The sequence below is a fragment of the Musca domestica genome, unplaced genomic scaffold (assembly GCF_030504385.1).
Source record: "Musca domestica strain aabys unplaced genomic scaffold, Musca_domestica.polishedcontigs.V.1.1 1, whole genome shotgun sequence".
Lineage (NCBI taxonomy): Eukaryota > Metazoa > Arthropoda > Insecta > Diptera > Muscidae > Musca > Musca domestica.
The window spans coordinates 237,501-252,848 of NW_026712114.1; the positions used below are offsets into that span (position 1 = coordinate 237,501).

A 15,348-nucleotide genomic window follows, 5' to 3' on the forward strand; every position below is an offset into this window, starting at 1 on the left:
AAAGAAAATACAAAATTTTTGTAAACTCGTATAAAATTACATTTACAACAATTTGTATTTTTTTTTGTTATATTTTGTTAATGCCCGCATTTCGTTTATTTTTTGTGTGAACGATGTGAATGAACTTTTTCAAATCACATGCTACTGCTGTTGCTGCTGCTGGTACAGTCCGTCTTCGTGTTCGTATTTTTTTCACGCTCATTTTCTTTAAACGATTTTTTGTTTGACTCTGCCTAATTTTATAAAATTAAAAGTTCAGTGACGACATTTCTTTTTTTGTTTATTTATTTTTTTCTTTTGTTGTTTTATTTTCGATTTTGTGTTTTCCGCTTTTTTTGTTTGTTTTTTTTTTGTTTTCTTTGATGACAAACGGAAAACAAATTTAAATTTACATTGACATTGAGATAGAAAAATCATTGAGTAGCAGCAAAAGCATTGGGGAGGGTTTGTTTTTAAAAAATTTGTTTTGTTCCGAACATAAAAATATTTTCAAAAATTTATGTCAAATCCACCTTCAGTTTTATCGATAAGCAAATAGTGATCTTTGATGTGCAAAAATTGCTATAAAGGTATACTTTTATGACGAGATGACATCCATACATATATTATAGCTTAAAATTTAGCCGAAAATTTTTCCATCTCAAAAGATGATTTTCTAAGTGGTTTTTTTAAAACGTAATAAATTTTTGGAAAAAATCTCTTAATTTATCATTTCATATTTTATTTTTTGTTTTCACATAATTTCACTTCTCTTTTATCCACAACATACGATTGCATATTGGCCCCTCTGTCATATGTCTTGAAAATATTTCATTTTTCCTTTATTTTCTTTCTTTTATTTATTTGTTATGTATTGCCATTGTTATTATTATTGTTGTTAATAAGTTCATTTACCTTTTTTCGGCAATGAACTTAGTTTCGTTTTGCTGAGTTTGACATATTTTTTTTTGTCAGCGAATATGATGTTCGGTCTTACAACGGTTTTTTATGTTTTGCGCACAGTTTTTATAATTTCTGTTGTGTTATAAAACAACTTTGTGTCAAGTCATTTAAAAAGGTAGAGGCGTAAAAAACGTAACAATGGAGTTTTGAAAATATTTTTATTTTTTTAGCAAATTAAAAATATGTTGTAATATTACAATTTCGTAATATGTTATTAAAGTTATGTATGTGTTGAGAAGAATAACTAAGTTGTTGAAGTTTCTGGGTATTTCCGATTTTCCTCATATTCGCATGCGTCAAAGGGTTATCTATCTATAGAGAACCTGTAGGAAGGTTATATCGTAAGATTTAACAAGTTAAAAAGCAGTAAGTTCGTCTGGCCCGAATTTTGAATACCCTCCACCATTTGGAACGAATTTGAAAATTTTCAAAAAATAAAATCCCTAAAAAATTCTGTTAAAATTTTAAAAATACCGAATATAGCCGTTATATTGGTGTCCATACGACGTGGACCCACACAGGCATTGTTTGTCATAAGTCATAACCAAATTCAAATTCGAAACTTGAAATAAACGGTGAATAATGTAGCTAAAATAATCAAAATATCGTATATAGGTAGGTAATATCGGAGCTTTGCGAAGACCTGGACCAGAATAGACAATTTTCTGTCATAGGCTGAAGCATCCATTACGAATTTCAAATACCAAATTTGAAACAATTCCGGTGAATAATGTCGCTAAAATCATCAAAATACCGAATGTCGGAAGGTACCATTATATGGGGGCTATACGAAGACGTGGACCTGCACAGACAATTTTCTGTCTTAGGCTGTAGTATCCATTACGACCTTCAAATACCAAATTTGAAACAATTCCGGTGAATAAATTCGATAAAATAATAAAAATACCGAATATTGGGAGGTACTGTTATATGGGACCTATACGAAAACCTGGACCTGCACAAAACAATTTTCTGTCTTAGCTGTAGTATCCATTACGACCTTCAAATACCAAATTTGAAACAATTCCGGTGAATAATGTCGCTAGAATCATCAAAAAACTGAATATAGGACGGTACCGTTATATGGTTGCTATACGAAGACGTGGACCTGTACAGACAATTTTCTGTCTGAGGCTGTAGGATCCATTACGAATATCAATTATCAAATTTTAAACAATTCCGGTGAATAATGTCGCCAAAATCATAAAAATAACGAATATCGGGAGGTACCGTTATATGGGGGCTATACGAAGACGTGGACCTGCGCAGATAATTTTCTGTCTAAGGCTGTAGTATCCATTACGAACTTCAAATACCAAATTTGAAACAATTCCGGTGAATAATGCCGCTAAAATGATCAAAACACCAAATATCGGGAGGTAACATTTTCAATACCAAAAGTCCTGCAGACATAACATACATTTGAGTAAAATTTTATCAATCTACTTCAATTTGTTCGGAAGCTAGGGTGATTTCCACAGACGGATATACGGGTAGATGGTCGGACATCGCTAAATCTGCATAGAATTTTATGCTGTTCTAGAATATATATACTTTGTTGGGTCTGACATGAGAATTTCGAGGAGTTACAAACGGAATGACAAAGTTAATATACCCTCCATAGTATGGTGGAGGGTATAAAAAGGTACCTCCTAATATTCGATATTTTAATAATTCTAGAGATATTGCAGACCGGAATAGTTTCAAATTTCGAATTTAAAGTTCATAATGGGTACTACAGCCCAAATGACAAAAAAATACTTATGTAGGACCCCGTCTTCGCCTTATAGCCCCAACATAACGGTTCTGAGCGTTATTTTTCTACGGTTTTTTTTTTTTAGAATTTTTAATTTCCTTCCACATGGTGGAGGGTAATAAAAGTTCGGCTCGGTTGAATTTTGCTGCTTTTTTAATGGTTCTATTTTTTCTTTTTTTCCTACTGATTAATTTATTAAAAACAATTGCCCGCTACTTCTTTAGAAAAAATTGGGCAATATTAACGTCCTAATACCGGAATTCATTATTCCACTTCTATTGCTACACTTTTTTTTTACCAAATTTAGTACTGTAGTTCTCTAGAAATTACGGTTTTTCAAAATCACGCGCTTTTCTAAATCCTTCAAACTATTTGTGGACCCTTATAACAAAAGCTGAACATATCGCAATATTCCATTCGGCAAATATTGAAAAATGAGCTCGGGGTAAAGCCATTGAAATTCCAAAAAGTGCAAGAACTTACACCGCAACAGAAAGAAAGAGGACTCAAAAGAGCTAAAGAGTTGCCTCGCTTGGCCGAAAGTGATGAACTGCCGAATTTGTTTTTTTCCGATGAGGAAACATTCGTTGTCCAGCAGTTTATAAAGAAACAAAACGATCGTGTTTACTTGCCAAAGAGGTCAGCTGAAAATGTGCACCTTCGGTTGGCCACCAGAACTGAATCGCCGGCCATGGTGAAGGTGTGGACAGCCATTACAGCCGATTGTCGCTCTCCGCTCGTATTAATCGACTGTGGCAACGGAATAAATGTCGAATATTATCGCGAAAATATTCTGGGGGTGTATTAAAGCCTTAGAAATTCCAACGAGACCAAGCACCATCGTACTCAACACGCGCCACCCAAGAATTATTACAAAATGAGGTTCCTCGCTTCATTTTCAGCGCACAATGGCCACCAAAATCTCCGGATACTAATCCGGTGGACTATTGTGTCTGGAGTATTTGGGAAAGTAAGATTGGCACTAAAAAACACCAAAGTGTCGAACACCTCAAGCAAGCGCTTCGCTTGAAATGGGCCAACACTCTACATCAAATTTAGTACTTTTCGTACACTATACTGTACAAACTTACACAACCACACTGATCTTCATTTCAAAATGTTAAATACTTTTCGTATTTCAGAATTTTACTCATTGTATAAGTACTAACATAGATAAAGGTTCGAATATATATCGTTTATTTCTCTGATAACTTTAAAAAAATGTGAGCATGTCTCTCTTAACATATCTAAAACCAGGCAAATGTTTTCTTTCACTTCTCAGAGGAAGTTTTAAACAGAGGACAGAGTGAGAGAGAGAGAGAGAGAAAGTGGGTGGTTTTAATCATTAGCCCCTCTAACTTTGTACAGTTTGTCCCTCAATTTTTTGGGGGGTTTTAAAAAAAGACAGGCCTAATGTTATGATGCAATTTCACATGTATTGAATACTGCAAATAAAATCTCAACCCATTTCCTCATTCGAGCTAGGCACATGGTCTAAACTAAGTTTATGACAAATGGTATTAAATGTGATTTATTTTTTTGTTATTTTTCCATAATTTCTAACACTTATTATTTATTCCATTATTCAATTTTAGAGTATTGCATAATTTATTTACTTAGCTTCGTTGCTTTTTTATCACCAAATTGTGTGTTTGAATTGGAGCAATTTCATAAACGTCTAAGTATCTGCTAACATGCTTATCACTGAGGGCCATTTGACTATTTGCTCTGTTGATTTTCTCGAGCAGTCAGGGCTGCAAAACAAAAACAACAACGACAGTAACATACAACCAAATGTTTTGTTCATATTTGGCCCCACACCTCCTTAACTCGTTGGTGGGATGGTGGTGGTGGTTTAGTTAATTTATATCACATGTTTAGCATTAAATTGCTAAATGGCTTTGAAGGTGTGTGCCATCATCAGCTAGTCCATCCGTCAGCCAGCCAGCCAGTAGTTGTATGTCAGTCAACTGGCCTAGCCAGCTATGACTATGTTAGCTACTACTATTACCTAGCTGCTGCCACCGCGCACATTTTGCATAGGTGTTGTTGTTCTTTCTCACTTGTTGTTTTAGTATCTTCAATTTCTTTTTTAGCATTTTATTGTTATTGCTTTATTAATTTGTAGTGTTCTCATTTTTCGCTGTTTCTATTTTCTTCTTTCTTTTATTTTCCGTAACCTAATTCCTTAAAAGTTGTCCATATCAAATTTTTCTGTCAGTTTTTTTTGTTGTTGTCAGTTATGGACACATGTTTCAACTTTATTGTTAAGAAGTTTTTTTTTTTTGTTAAATAATTTCAATTTTGCTTTCCAGTTTTCCAAAAACCAAAGTTTGAAATCATTTCTTCTTTTTCTAGAAACTTTGTACTCTTCTCCTTCTTTACAACGTTCTCTTGAGATGATCGCGACGGCGCAATTAAAAGCAAGCCGTAGAATTCAAGAAATAATAGAAAAATTGAAGAATTGTGCTCTCGCGAAATTTGAAAAGTGTAAAAAGTAAGAAGCTAAGTAATTTTTTTAACTATTTTGTTGTTGCTGTTTTATTTGTTTGTAGTTGTTTTTAGCAATAGAGTAATGGATTTTTTCAGTTGGAGAGCACATTATTACATGCTTTTAGAAATTGTTGTAGTTTTAACGCTTTTAGCACCAACACATCATGGGTATAAAACCTAACTGCAAAAAATGAGATTTTCAACACAGTGATTCAGAATTCGATTAAAATTACATAACATTTGATAAAGTTATTTTAAACGTTTTTTACATTTTTTCATAAAAATAAAACTATGTTCATTCAATACTTAACCCCAAAATTGTAAGTAAATTTTAGGAATTTTCAGCATTTTTACAAAATTATGTACTTTTATATGTCGAGTTGGATACCATTTGGTATATTGTTTTTGTAAGGGGTGATTTTTTTGCCCACCTTTTTCTGGGCCCTGAAAAATAAGACCTTTGGGAAAAATATTTTAAAAATATACATTTTTTCTTGAGTATCCTAAAATATTACTAAAAATTCTTTTAAAGTTCTAAAAATTCTTTTTGCCGACAGATGTTTACCCCCAGCCTTGAGTTATTATTATTATTATTATTATTATTATTATTATTATTATTATTATTATTATTATTATTATTATTATTATTATTATTATTCAGTTAAAATATTTTTTAGAGAGCCTACAAGACGAGGATTTTTAAAAAATATTTTTTGAAGAGCCTACAAGACGTTGATTTTTAAAAAATATTTTTTGAAGAGCCTACAAGACGTGGATTTTTAAAAAATATTTTTTGAAGAGCCTACAAGACGTTGATTTTTAAAAAATATTTTTTGAAGAGCCTACAAGACGTGGATTTTTAAAAAATATTTTTTGAAGAGCCTACAAGACGTTGATTTTTAAAAAATATTTTTTGAAGAGCCTACAAGACGTGGATTTTTAAAAAATATTTTTTGAAGAGCCTACAGTTCTAAAAAATACCTTTTGAAGAGCCTACAAGACGTGGAGTGGTAATGAGACCCTACAAGAGTTTGGAATTTTATGCAGAGCCTACAAGACGTGGAGTTTTAAAAAAAATATTTTTTGAAGAGCCTACAGTTCTAAAAAATACCTTTTGAAGAGCCTACAAGACGTGGAGTGGTAATGAGACCCTACAAGAGTTTGGAGTTTTATGCAGAGCCTACAAGACGTGGAGTTTTAAAAAAATATTTGTTGAAGAGTCTACCAGGCGTGGAGTTTTAAAAAATATTTTGGATGAGCCTAAAAGACGTGGATTTTTAAAAAATATTTTTTGAAGAGCCTACAAGACGTGGTGATTTAAAAAAACATTTTTTGAAGAGTCTACAAGACGTGAAGTTTTAAAAAAATATTTTTTGAAGAGCCTACAAGGCGTGAAGTTTTAAAAAATATTTTTTGAAGGGCCTACAAGACGTGGATTTTTAAAAAATATTTTTTGAAGAGCCTACAAGACGTGGAGTTTTAAAAAATATTTTTTGAAGAGCCTACAGTTCTAAAAAATACGTTTTGAAGAGCCTACAAGACGTGGAGTGGTAATGAGACCCTACAAGAGTTTGGAATTTTATGCAGAGCCTACAAGACGTGGAGTTTTAAAAAAAATATTTTTGAAGAGCCTACAGTTCTAAAAAATACCTTTTGAAGAGCCTACAAGACGTGGAGTGGTAATGAGACCCTACAAGAGTTTGGAGTTTTATGCAGAGCCTACAAGACGTGGAGTTTTAAAAAAATATTTTTTGAAGAGCCTACAAGGCGTGAAGTTTTAAAAAATATTTTTTGAAGAGCCTACAAGACGTGGATTTTTAAAAAATATTTTTTGAAGAGCCTACAAGACGTGTAGTTTTAAAAAATATTTTTTGAAGAGCCTACAAGACGTGGATTTTTAAAAAATATTTTTTGAAGAGCCTACAAGACGTGGAGTTTTAAAAAATATTTTTTGAAGAGCCTACAAGACGTGGAGTTTTAAAATTTTTTTTTGAAGAGCCTACAAGACGTGGAGTTTTAAAAAATATTTTTTTAAGAGCCTACAAGACGCGGATTTTTAAAAAATATTTTTTGAGGAGCCTACAAGACGTGGATTTTTAAAAAATATTTTTTGAAGAGCCTACAAGACGTGGATTTTTAAAAAATATTTTTTAAAGAGCCTTCAAGACGTGGATTTTTAAAAAATATTTTTTGAAGAGCCTACAAGACGTGGATTTTTAAAAAATATTTTTTAAAGAGCCTTCAAGACGTGGACTTTTAAAAAATATTTTTAAAAAGCCTTCAAGACGTGGACTTTTAAAAAATATTTTTTAAAGGGCCTACAAGACGTGGATTTTTAAAAAATATTTTTTAAAGAGCCTTCAAGACGTGGACTTTTAAAAAATATTTTTAAAAAGCCTTCAAGACGTGGACTTTTAAAAAATATTTTTTAAAGGGCCTACAAGACGTGGATTTTTAAAAAATATTTTTAAAAAGCCTTCAAGACGTGGACTTTTAAAAAATATTTTTTAAAGGGCCTACAAGACGTGGATTTTTAAAAAATATTTTTAAAGAGCCTACAAGTCCCCCTTTGTAGGGGAGGTACCAGAAGAAATGATCCAATCTCTACCATCTTGTGTTGATGGAAATATTGAGATGTACCAAGTCTGAATGAAATCGGATGTTAATTTCGCGTTTTATGAGCTTCATGGATATTCAAAATTTTTACCATCTGTGGGAGAGGTACCAGAAGAAATGACCCGATCTTTACTATCTTTACGTTATGTTAATGTTGCGTATTATGATTATGATATATACAATTTTGAACCTTTGTGGAGGATATACTAGAAGTAGAGGACTGAATTATTCCGTCTTCACAGCAGATCTTGTGTTAGTAATAATAATGACGTGTGCAATTTGAAGAAAACCGGATGCTTATTTCGGATTTAATAATCGATTTTGTTTTTCAAAACTGTGATGTCCACCATTTTTATAACAGATCTTGTGTTGATAGAAATATTGAGATGTACCAAGTGTGAATGGAATCGCATGTTATTTTTGCGTTTTATGAGCTTCATGGATATTCAAAATGTTGACCCTCTTGTGGGGGTGGTATCAGAAGGAGTGGACCGTTTTATTACATATTGACACAAGAACTCGAGGAGTTACAGTTTACTAATTTTCTGATATTTCTGACTTTTTAAACACAGATATCCCTTGAGCTTTGAATAAATATTCTACAAAAATCCATGAACAAAATATTTTCATTAAATCAACAAATATTACCTTGATCGCAAAATAATAAAAATATTCCTAAAGAATTGTTTTCAATGGGTCTTAAAGAAATATACGACTATAGCCCTTTAAAAGTTTTATGCGACTGTTTTAGATTTTATACTTTTATGCCAAGAGGGCATTCTGAATTGACAAAATTTGTCAAAATAGGTCCAGCCATTCTTGAGATATAAGCATTCTAGCTAACATCCCCTTCCTTTGTATATATACCTTGTATATATTTCGCTATATATATCCGATAAATTTACTATCGGCCTCTACGTAACTGTTAGAATTGACCTGTTTGATTATTTGTGATTTCGCTGGGATTAAAAATATTCGCGGTTAAATGGAAAATTTGACTTTTATTTAACACAAATGGTATGGTCTATTTCATCCACTAAATATTACCCGATGACCATAAAAATTGGCAAACATCTGCTCAGCCCTAAGCTCTAGCCTCAAGCTAACTTCCACGTCGATTGGTCTATAGTTGAAACCTGTAGAGCAACTGCAAAATCAGGAAATTTTTCAGTTTTTGGTCCATTTCAACCACCTAAATATTATGCGATCATCTCCAAAAGCAATAGGCTTCTATTCTGGCTCTAGCCATTCTAAATTTCGTTAGTGAATTTCGATCGGGCCATAATTGCGACCTATAGAGTGATTACATATTAACATGGACAGACGGACGGACGGACATACATAACTAGATCAACTCAGCTCGGCGAGATAGGAAGATCCATATATATTTTCCTATGTGAGAAACCAATATTTCGAGGCGTTACATAATTTTTGGCCCAATCAAGCTTATAAGACCCCCAACACATAGTGTTGTAGGGTATAAAAAAATCCACGAATATATTAATTTAACAAAATTTTACCAAATTTATTCTTCCTTGTAATATCCCTCAAATCTTGATCCTTTTTAAAATATAATATTTTTCACAATTTCCCAACCTATCATAAAACTGTTATTCAATTTCTAAATTTGTTGCTATGCTCCAAGAATGCAAAGGAACAATTTTCAATAACATAAAGAACTAGGCCATATTAAAAAATTCTGAAAGCAATAATTGGCAACGATCATGCTTTGTTGCACTAACAAATCAGTAATGAATGGTTATTGATAGTGGGTCAAACCGACAGAGTACTGGGTCAATTAACATAAATATGTAGAGTTCTTTTTCTCTAGCCGTTTTTGTATTAAAAATAAAGCCGCTTAAACTCTAAGTACTTGAACAACAAAAAAACTGCATTTGTAATCCAATGCCACAAAAACTCTCATTGCGTTCGGATGGCTGGCGCTGGCTGGCAATTGAAGAGCAAATAAACCTAAAAAAAGTGGTCATTCAAAACGGCAACATAGTTGAAAAGAAAATATCAGAAAAACGCACAACTTTATTAAAGTCGATTGAAATCCATTCAAGCATTCGCATACATGATGCACTGCACCGCACAGCACTGCATTTTTAGTTGAGAGCACACTTAAGAAATGAAAGAGGAAAAAAAAATACACTGTTTTGAGTGTACCCGTCTAGTCGTCATCATCCTCGTAGTCAAAACCACCAACCAACCACAATTACCAATATGAAAATGCGCCTATTTTTTCTCAAGTAGTTTCAAGTCTAAAAAAAACAAAAAGTCAAACAGAATTCAAGCTGAAGAAACTGAGCTCCACTGCGAGTGAGTGATCTTTTTGTAGTCCAATGGAAAATCGAAAGAAAGAAGAAAAAAAAAACGAAAAACGAAGTATATAATTGTTGCTAATTGAAAGGTTGGGCAAAATAGAATTGATACAATGTGCATTTTGTTTTCTTACATTAAAAGGTGTATACATATTTGCATATTTATGTAGCAGAAATGCATTTCGGATTCATATCGGTAGGGAAAATGAGCTTTTCTATATAAAGTGTACAAAAAATGCGCCAGAGGTGTAGTAATTTTATTCCATTTTTACGATAGAAATTTTTGGGGGGTTGACCTATAAGTAATGGATATGAAAATTTTAATTCAAATCCAGTGGGTTAACCCATTTATATGTATAAGTAGTGTTAGTTCCTGTATTTATATTCCGTTTACACCCTACACCACATGGTGGTAAGGGTATTATGTCTTTGTGCATTTGTTTGTAACATGGAGAAGGAATTGAGATGGACCCATAGTTACTTTTGAGGATCTTCATAGAATCAATTTCGAGGTCTTTTTATGCATGTCAGTCCGTCCGTCCGTCTGTTATTGCATTCTTGTGGACGAAATGCAGGTCGCATTTATTACCCGATTGAGATGAAAATTTCCGAAAAGTATTTGTTTGGCCCAAGAACAAACCTTATTGAAATTGGCGAGAATCGGCTCAAATTTTGATTTAGTTCCCATATATATTTTCAATTGATTTGGGGTTGTCCACTAAATGGACAATATCAGCCTAAATGAACTGATTTTTGGCACATCCGACCGTATTCAGATTCAGATTTTCAAATTTGGTGAAAATCGGTTCAGAAAATCGGTTCATATATATGTTTCATGCGATTTGGTGTTTAAGTCCCTCACATTCGTAATATGCACTCCACAAGCATGGTATTTAGCACCAGATATCAAATTCAGCCATGAAATACCTCTGCGAAATTTTATCAAGATTGGTTCAGATTTGGATATTGCGCCCATATATATCTTCAACCGATTTCGGGTCATTGTGCACCAAATTGCCAATATCAGTCTAAATGACCTGAAATTTGGTACATCCGACCGAATTCCATGTAGAAGCAAGTACATAAAATTTGGTGAAAATCGGTTCTGATATAGCTATAGCTCCTATGTACATGGTTGCCCATATTCGACGGACCCATCTGGCAACGCCATAACTTTTGACACAGATGTTACATCGCTTAATGACATACCGCGTTTGGAGCGTCAGTCCAAGCAGATTTTTACCATGAACCAATACACGCCACGCGAGCGCTCTGAAATATTTGAAATTTACATTCAACAGAAGAAGTCATTTGTGAAAAAAATGTGAGAAGTGCGCCTTCTAAGAACACCATTAAGCGTTTATACGGAAAATTTTCGACTGGTAAGGCTCTTTCTAATCCGAAGAAGCCATATAAAAGTCAACCAAGGCGATCGGCCGAGAATATCGCTGCCGTACGAGCCAGTGTTCTCAGCAGTTGGGCATGGCTCGGTCCACTTTACAACGGATTATTCGCATTGATTTGCATTTGTTCCCGTACAAAATTCAATTGCCTACGGACAAGCCTCGTTGATTGGAATGGGCCCAAACGTCCGTGGAATATGGGCAACCCGTATATGTTTTATCCGATTTTGTGTTGAAGTACCTCACATGCGCAATATGCACTCAACAACAATAATCTTTAGTACCAGATTTCAGATACAGCTCAGAAATAAGTTTGAAACTTTGTCAAGATAGGTTCAGATTTCAATATAGCTCCCATATATATCTTATTCGATTTCAGCTTTTTTGTGCACCAAAGATCAGTCCAAATGAACTAAATTTTGGAGGTTCCCACGGAATTCAGCCTAGAAGCAAGTAATTTAAATTTTGATGAAAATCGGTTCAAATATAGCTATCGCTCCTGTATATATATGCTTCATACGACTTAGTGTTTAAGTTCCTCACATACGTAATATGCACTCCACAACAATGATATTTGATACCGGGCATCAGATATTGCTCGAAAATAACTCTGCCAAGTTTTATCGAGATCGGTTCAGGTTTCATATAGCTTCGATGTACATCGATATGATCTACTTCATATAAATAACCAATATATTCTTTTTTGTTATGGGAGCTCTACTAAATATGCCTACTGGTTTAGGGCCCGCCCAAGTTTTGACCTTTCCTTACTGGGCAATAGTGAGTCTGGGTTATGGAAAATGCCAAGCGGAATTTATTGTACTCTTTTTTAGATCAACCATTGGTACTAATTTTTGTTCAATACAACTCTACAACTCCCTTTAAAATACAAAAAATATAGCATTATTGAATAAGCCTAGCGTATCACATGTTCGTCCCCCTTTGCAGACAATGCCTCTCCCCATTTGTTGCCATAAATATGTATATATTTTCTTTTGAAATGTTTAATAACAATCAAATTTCCTTTAATTATTTCCAGGTGGTGCCTTTGAGGGTGTTATCGATGACAATGTCTCACCATTCGGCTACATGAAGGGCGAGGGCATTGATGCCGGCTATGGTGAACATGATTGGATTTGTAATAGAGATAAGGAACGCACAGATGCTATTTTCACTAAACTTGGACCCGTTGATGGCAAGATTTCTGGTCAAGGTGAGTTTTTCACATACCCATACCTTTATTGCTTTGATATTAATTATCCTTTCCTTTTTTCCTTTGCAGCTGCCAAACAAGAACTTATCAAATCGAAATTACCCAATTCAGTGCTTAGTAAAATTTGGAAACTTTCCGATGTGGATGGTGATGGTTTCCTGGATTCGGATGAATTTGCCTTGGCCTTACATTTAATCAATGTCAAACTGGAGGGTAATGAATTGCCCAATGTATTGCCCGATCATTTAGTGCCACCATCGAAACGTTGCTAATTTTTAATTGGTGTAGAATGTTGTAGAACAACAACAACAACAAAACAAACAGTAGTAGCAACAAGAACCCAACACACAACAGATCCTTACAAACACACCTACACACACATACACCCAATGTTTTCATGTTAGTTTGTTTTATTTTTATTTTATTTGTTTCTTTAATTCTAATTTAAAATCAAAACTTTCTTTTAAGTCAGAAGAAGCACAAAACAATCGCCTTTGCATGCATTTTAGTTTGTTTTGAAATCTAAAATAAATTCTATTAACTTTTTTTTTTGGCGAATATTATTATCATCTAGCATTATGTAATTGTGTACATAGCACTGTAAACTAGGGCCAAGAACATAAAAAAACCGAAATTATTGAAACAATATACATATTAAAGAAATTTATAAAAAAAATAAAATACATATGACTTTGTTTCTTTACTTTTATTTTGAAAAAAAAAAATTAAAACAATGTTTATAGCTTTCCTTTTGTGTGAGTCTTTTTTAGGGAAAATATTGAAACAAGGATTTAAATACAACTTAAATAAAGCATGAATGCCAAAAAAATCTATTGGAAAAGATATATATGAAATGAATGAAAGAAATCAATGTGGATGTATGCAAACAATGTAACATTTATACAAATATAAAAAATTCTAAATTCTAAAACAATAAAAATATTTATTCGAGTTAGACCTCTATAACGTATATCTGCTGCATAGCAATTAATAAATCCCAATAATACACATTATGTGCAATGTTTATGTTTTTCACCTTTTTCGTAATTCGTTCCTCTTTTCCCACTTCCCCACCCCCTTTTTGTTTATTCATATTATTAAACACACATTTGCTATGTTCCAGAACTGCAAGAACGTAAAAGTTTTTACTACGATAACCTATTTTTTCCTTTATGATCGTTAAAATTTTATATTCTTGCAGGTTCTGGAACAGAGCATTTATTAGTTGCTTCATTTACGCAATGTATCACGTTTTGTTTTTTTTTTTCACTTTACATTATTTTAATACAAAATAGTTTGATTTGATATAAAGTATACAGAATTTGCCTTAACATATTTAATTTCTTATATTAATTTTAGTAAAATAATTATTAAAAAAAGGAAAATTACCATCAAGAAAAGAAAAAAAAATGAATATACGAAAATAAGTGTACTATTTTTCAAAAAACATACATATATTTTTTGTAAGAATAAAATATATAAATAAAAAATAAGTTGTTTTTATAAGTTGGATTGGAAAATATTTGGCCCAAAGATTTCTAACACCACAAAATATTTGTAAGAGGCCTCACAGAGATCTCAGAGCTATGTCGATTTACTTATGTGTGTCCGTCCGTCCATATTTATTTGCAATCACACTTTTGGTGGAGATGAATGCAAAACATTTAGAGGTTGAAATAAACTTAAAAGCAAATATTGCAGCTGCTCAAGGGTCCACAATTATAGACCAAAACGACTCAGAATTTTGCTGTGGGTGAGTTTTTAGCACAGGGCAGAAGCCTACCATTTTTGTGGATCATCGGGTCAAATAGACCATAACTTTTGGGTGAATAATACCAAAAGTTAGAGCCTGCCACAAACACAAGCATTCAGAAGTAGCCAATTTATTTCTAACCTTTACTTCGATGATGATTTCGTTAACCTATATAGTTATATATCGGAGATATAACAATATATATAAACACGAATCTCAAATGCTGTTTCGAATTTCGATTTGCACATCTCGATGTGCAAATGTAGGGGAATTGTCACGAAATCTTGTGCTTCGGTCAAAACATAGATAACCCTTTTTCAAGAATGAAAGTGGCCGATGAATAAAATGCAAATACTGCTATTATTATCATAATCAAGTTAGGAAGCAGTAAATTTGATCTGGCGAACCTTTGAATATCCTCTACCATTTATAAGGAATTTGCAAATTTTTAAAAATGTTCATTGAAATATACTGCTAAAAGCATATGTGGTTTCCATAGAAAGACGTTTATACGGACGTACAACGCTAAATCGACGTAGAGTTTTATGCTCATCAAGAATGTATATACTTTGTGTGGTCTAAAGTTTTATATAAACAATTATACAGACCTAATATGGCTAACAAACGTCGGGCAATGCTTTTCAAGATATGAACCAACGTCAAGTAAAATTAGCGTGAGTGTATGTGTACACAACAGATGGCGCCACCAAGTTTATATTGGAAATTAAAGAGAAGTAGATCATACCAACTATGAATCTAAAAACAGTGCTGTATAGTGCATAATATGACTTCGATAAGGATTATATTAAAAAATATTTATTGGAGCCATAGATATACCGGACCGAGTT

General features: G+C 33.0%; 1 protein-coding gene across 2 annotated transcripts in view; it reads left to right on the top strand.

The window, feature by feature from the left end:
• LOC131806321 (EH domain-containing protein 3-like) overlaps positions 1–13,432 on the top strand; it is a 48,064-nt gene extending 34,632 nt beyond the window's left edge. Inside the window, exons 2-3 of one of the 2 annotated variants that reach the window (XM_059130357.1) lie at positions 5,057–5,195; positions 12,574–12,723. In XM_059130357.1, coding sequence (XP_058986340.1) covers positions 5,057–5,195; positions 12,574–12,586 — 152 coding nt within the window. In that variant the 3' untranslated portion in view covers positions 12,587–12,723. Of the gene's footprint in view, positions 1–5,056; positions 5,196–12,573; positions 12,748–12,816 lie in introns of those variants that run through there. The other variant, XM_059130305.1, reaches the window with a different exon arrangement.
• Positions 13,433–15,348: the final 1,916 nt, after the last annotated feature.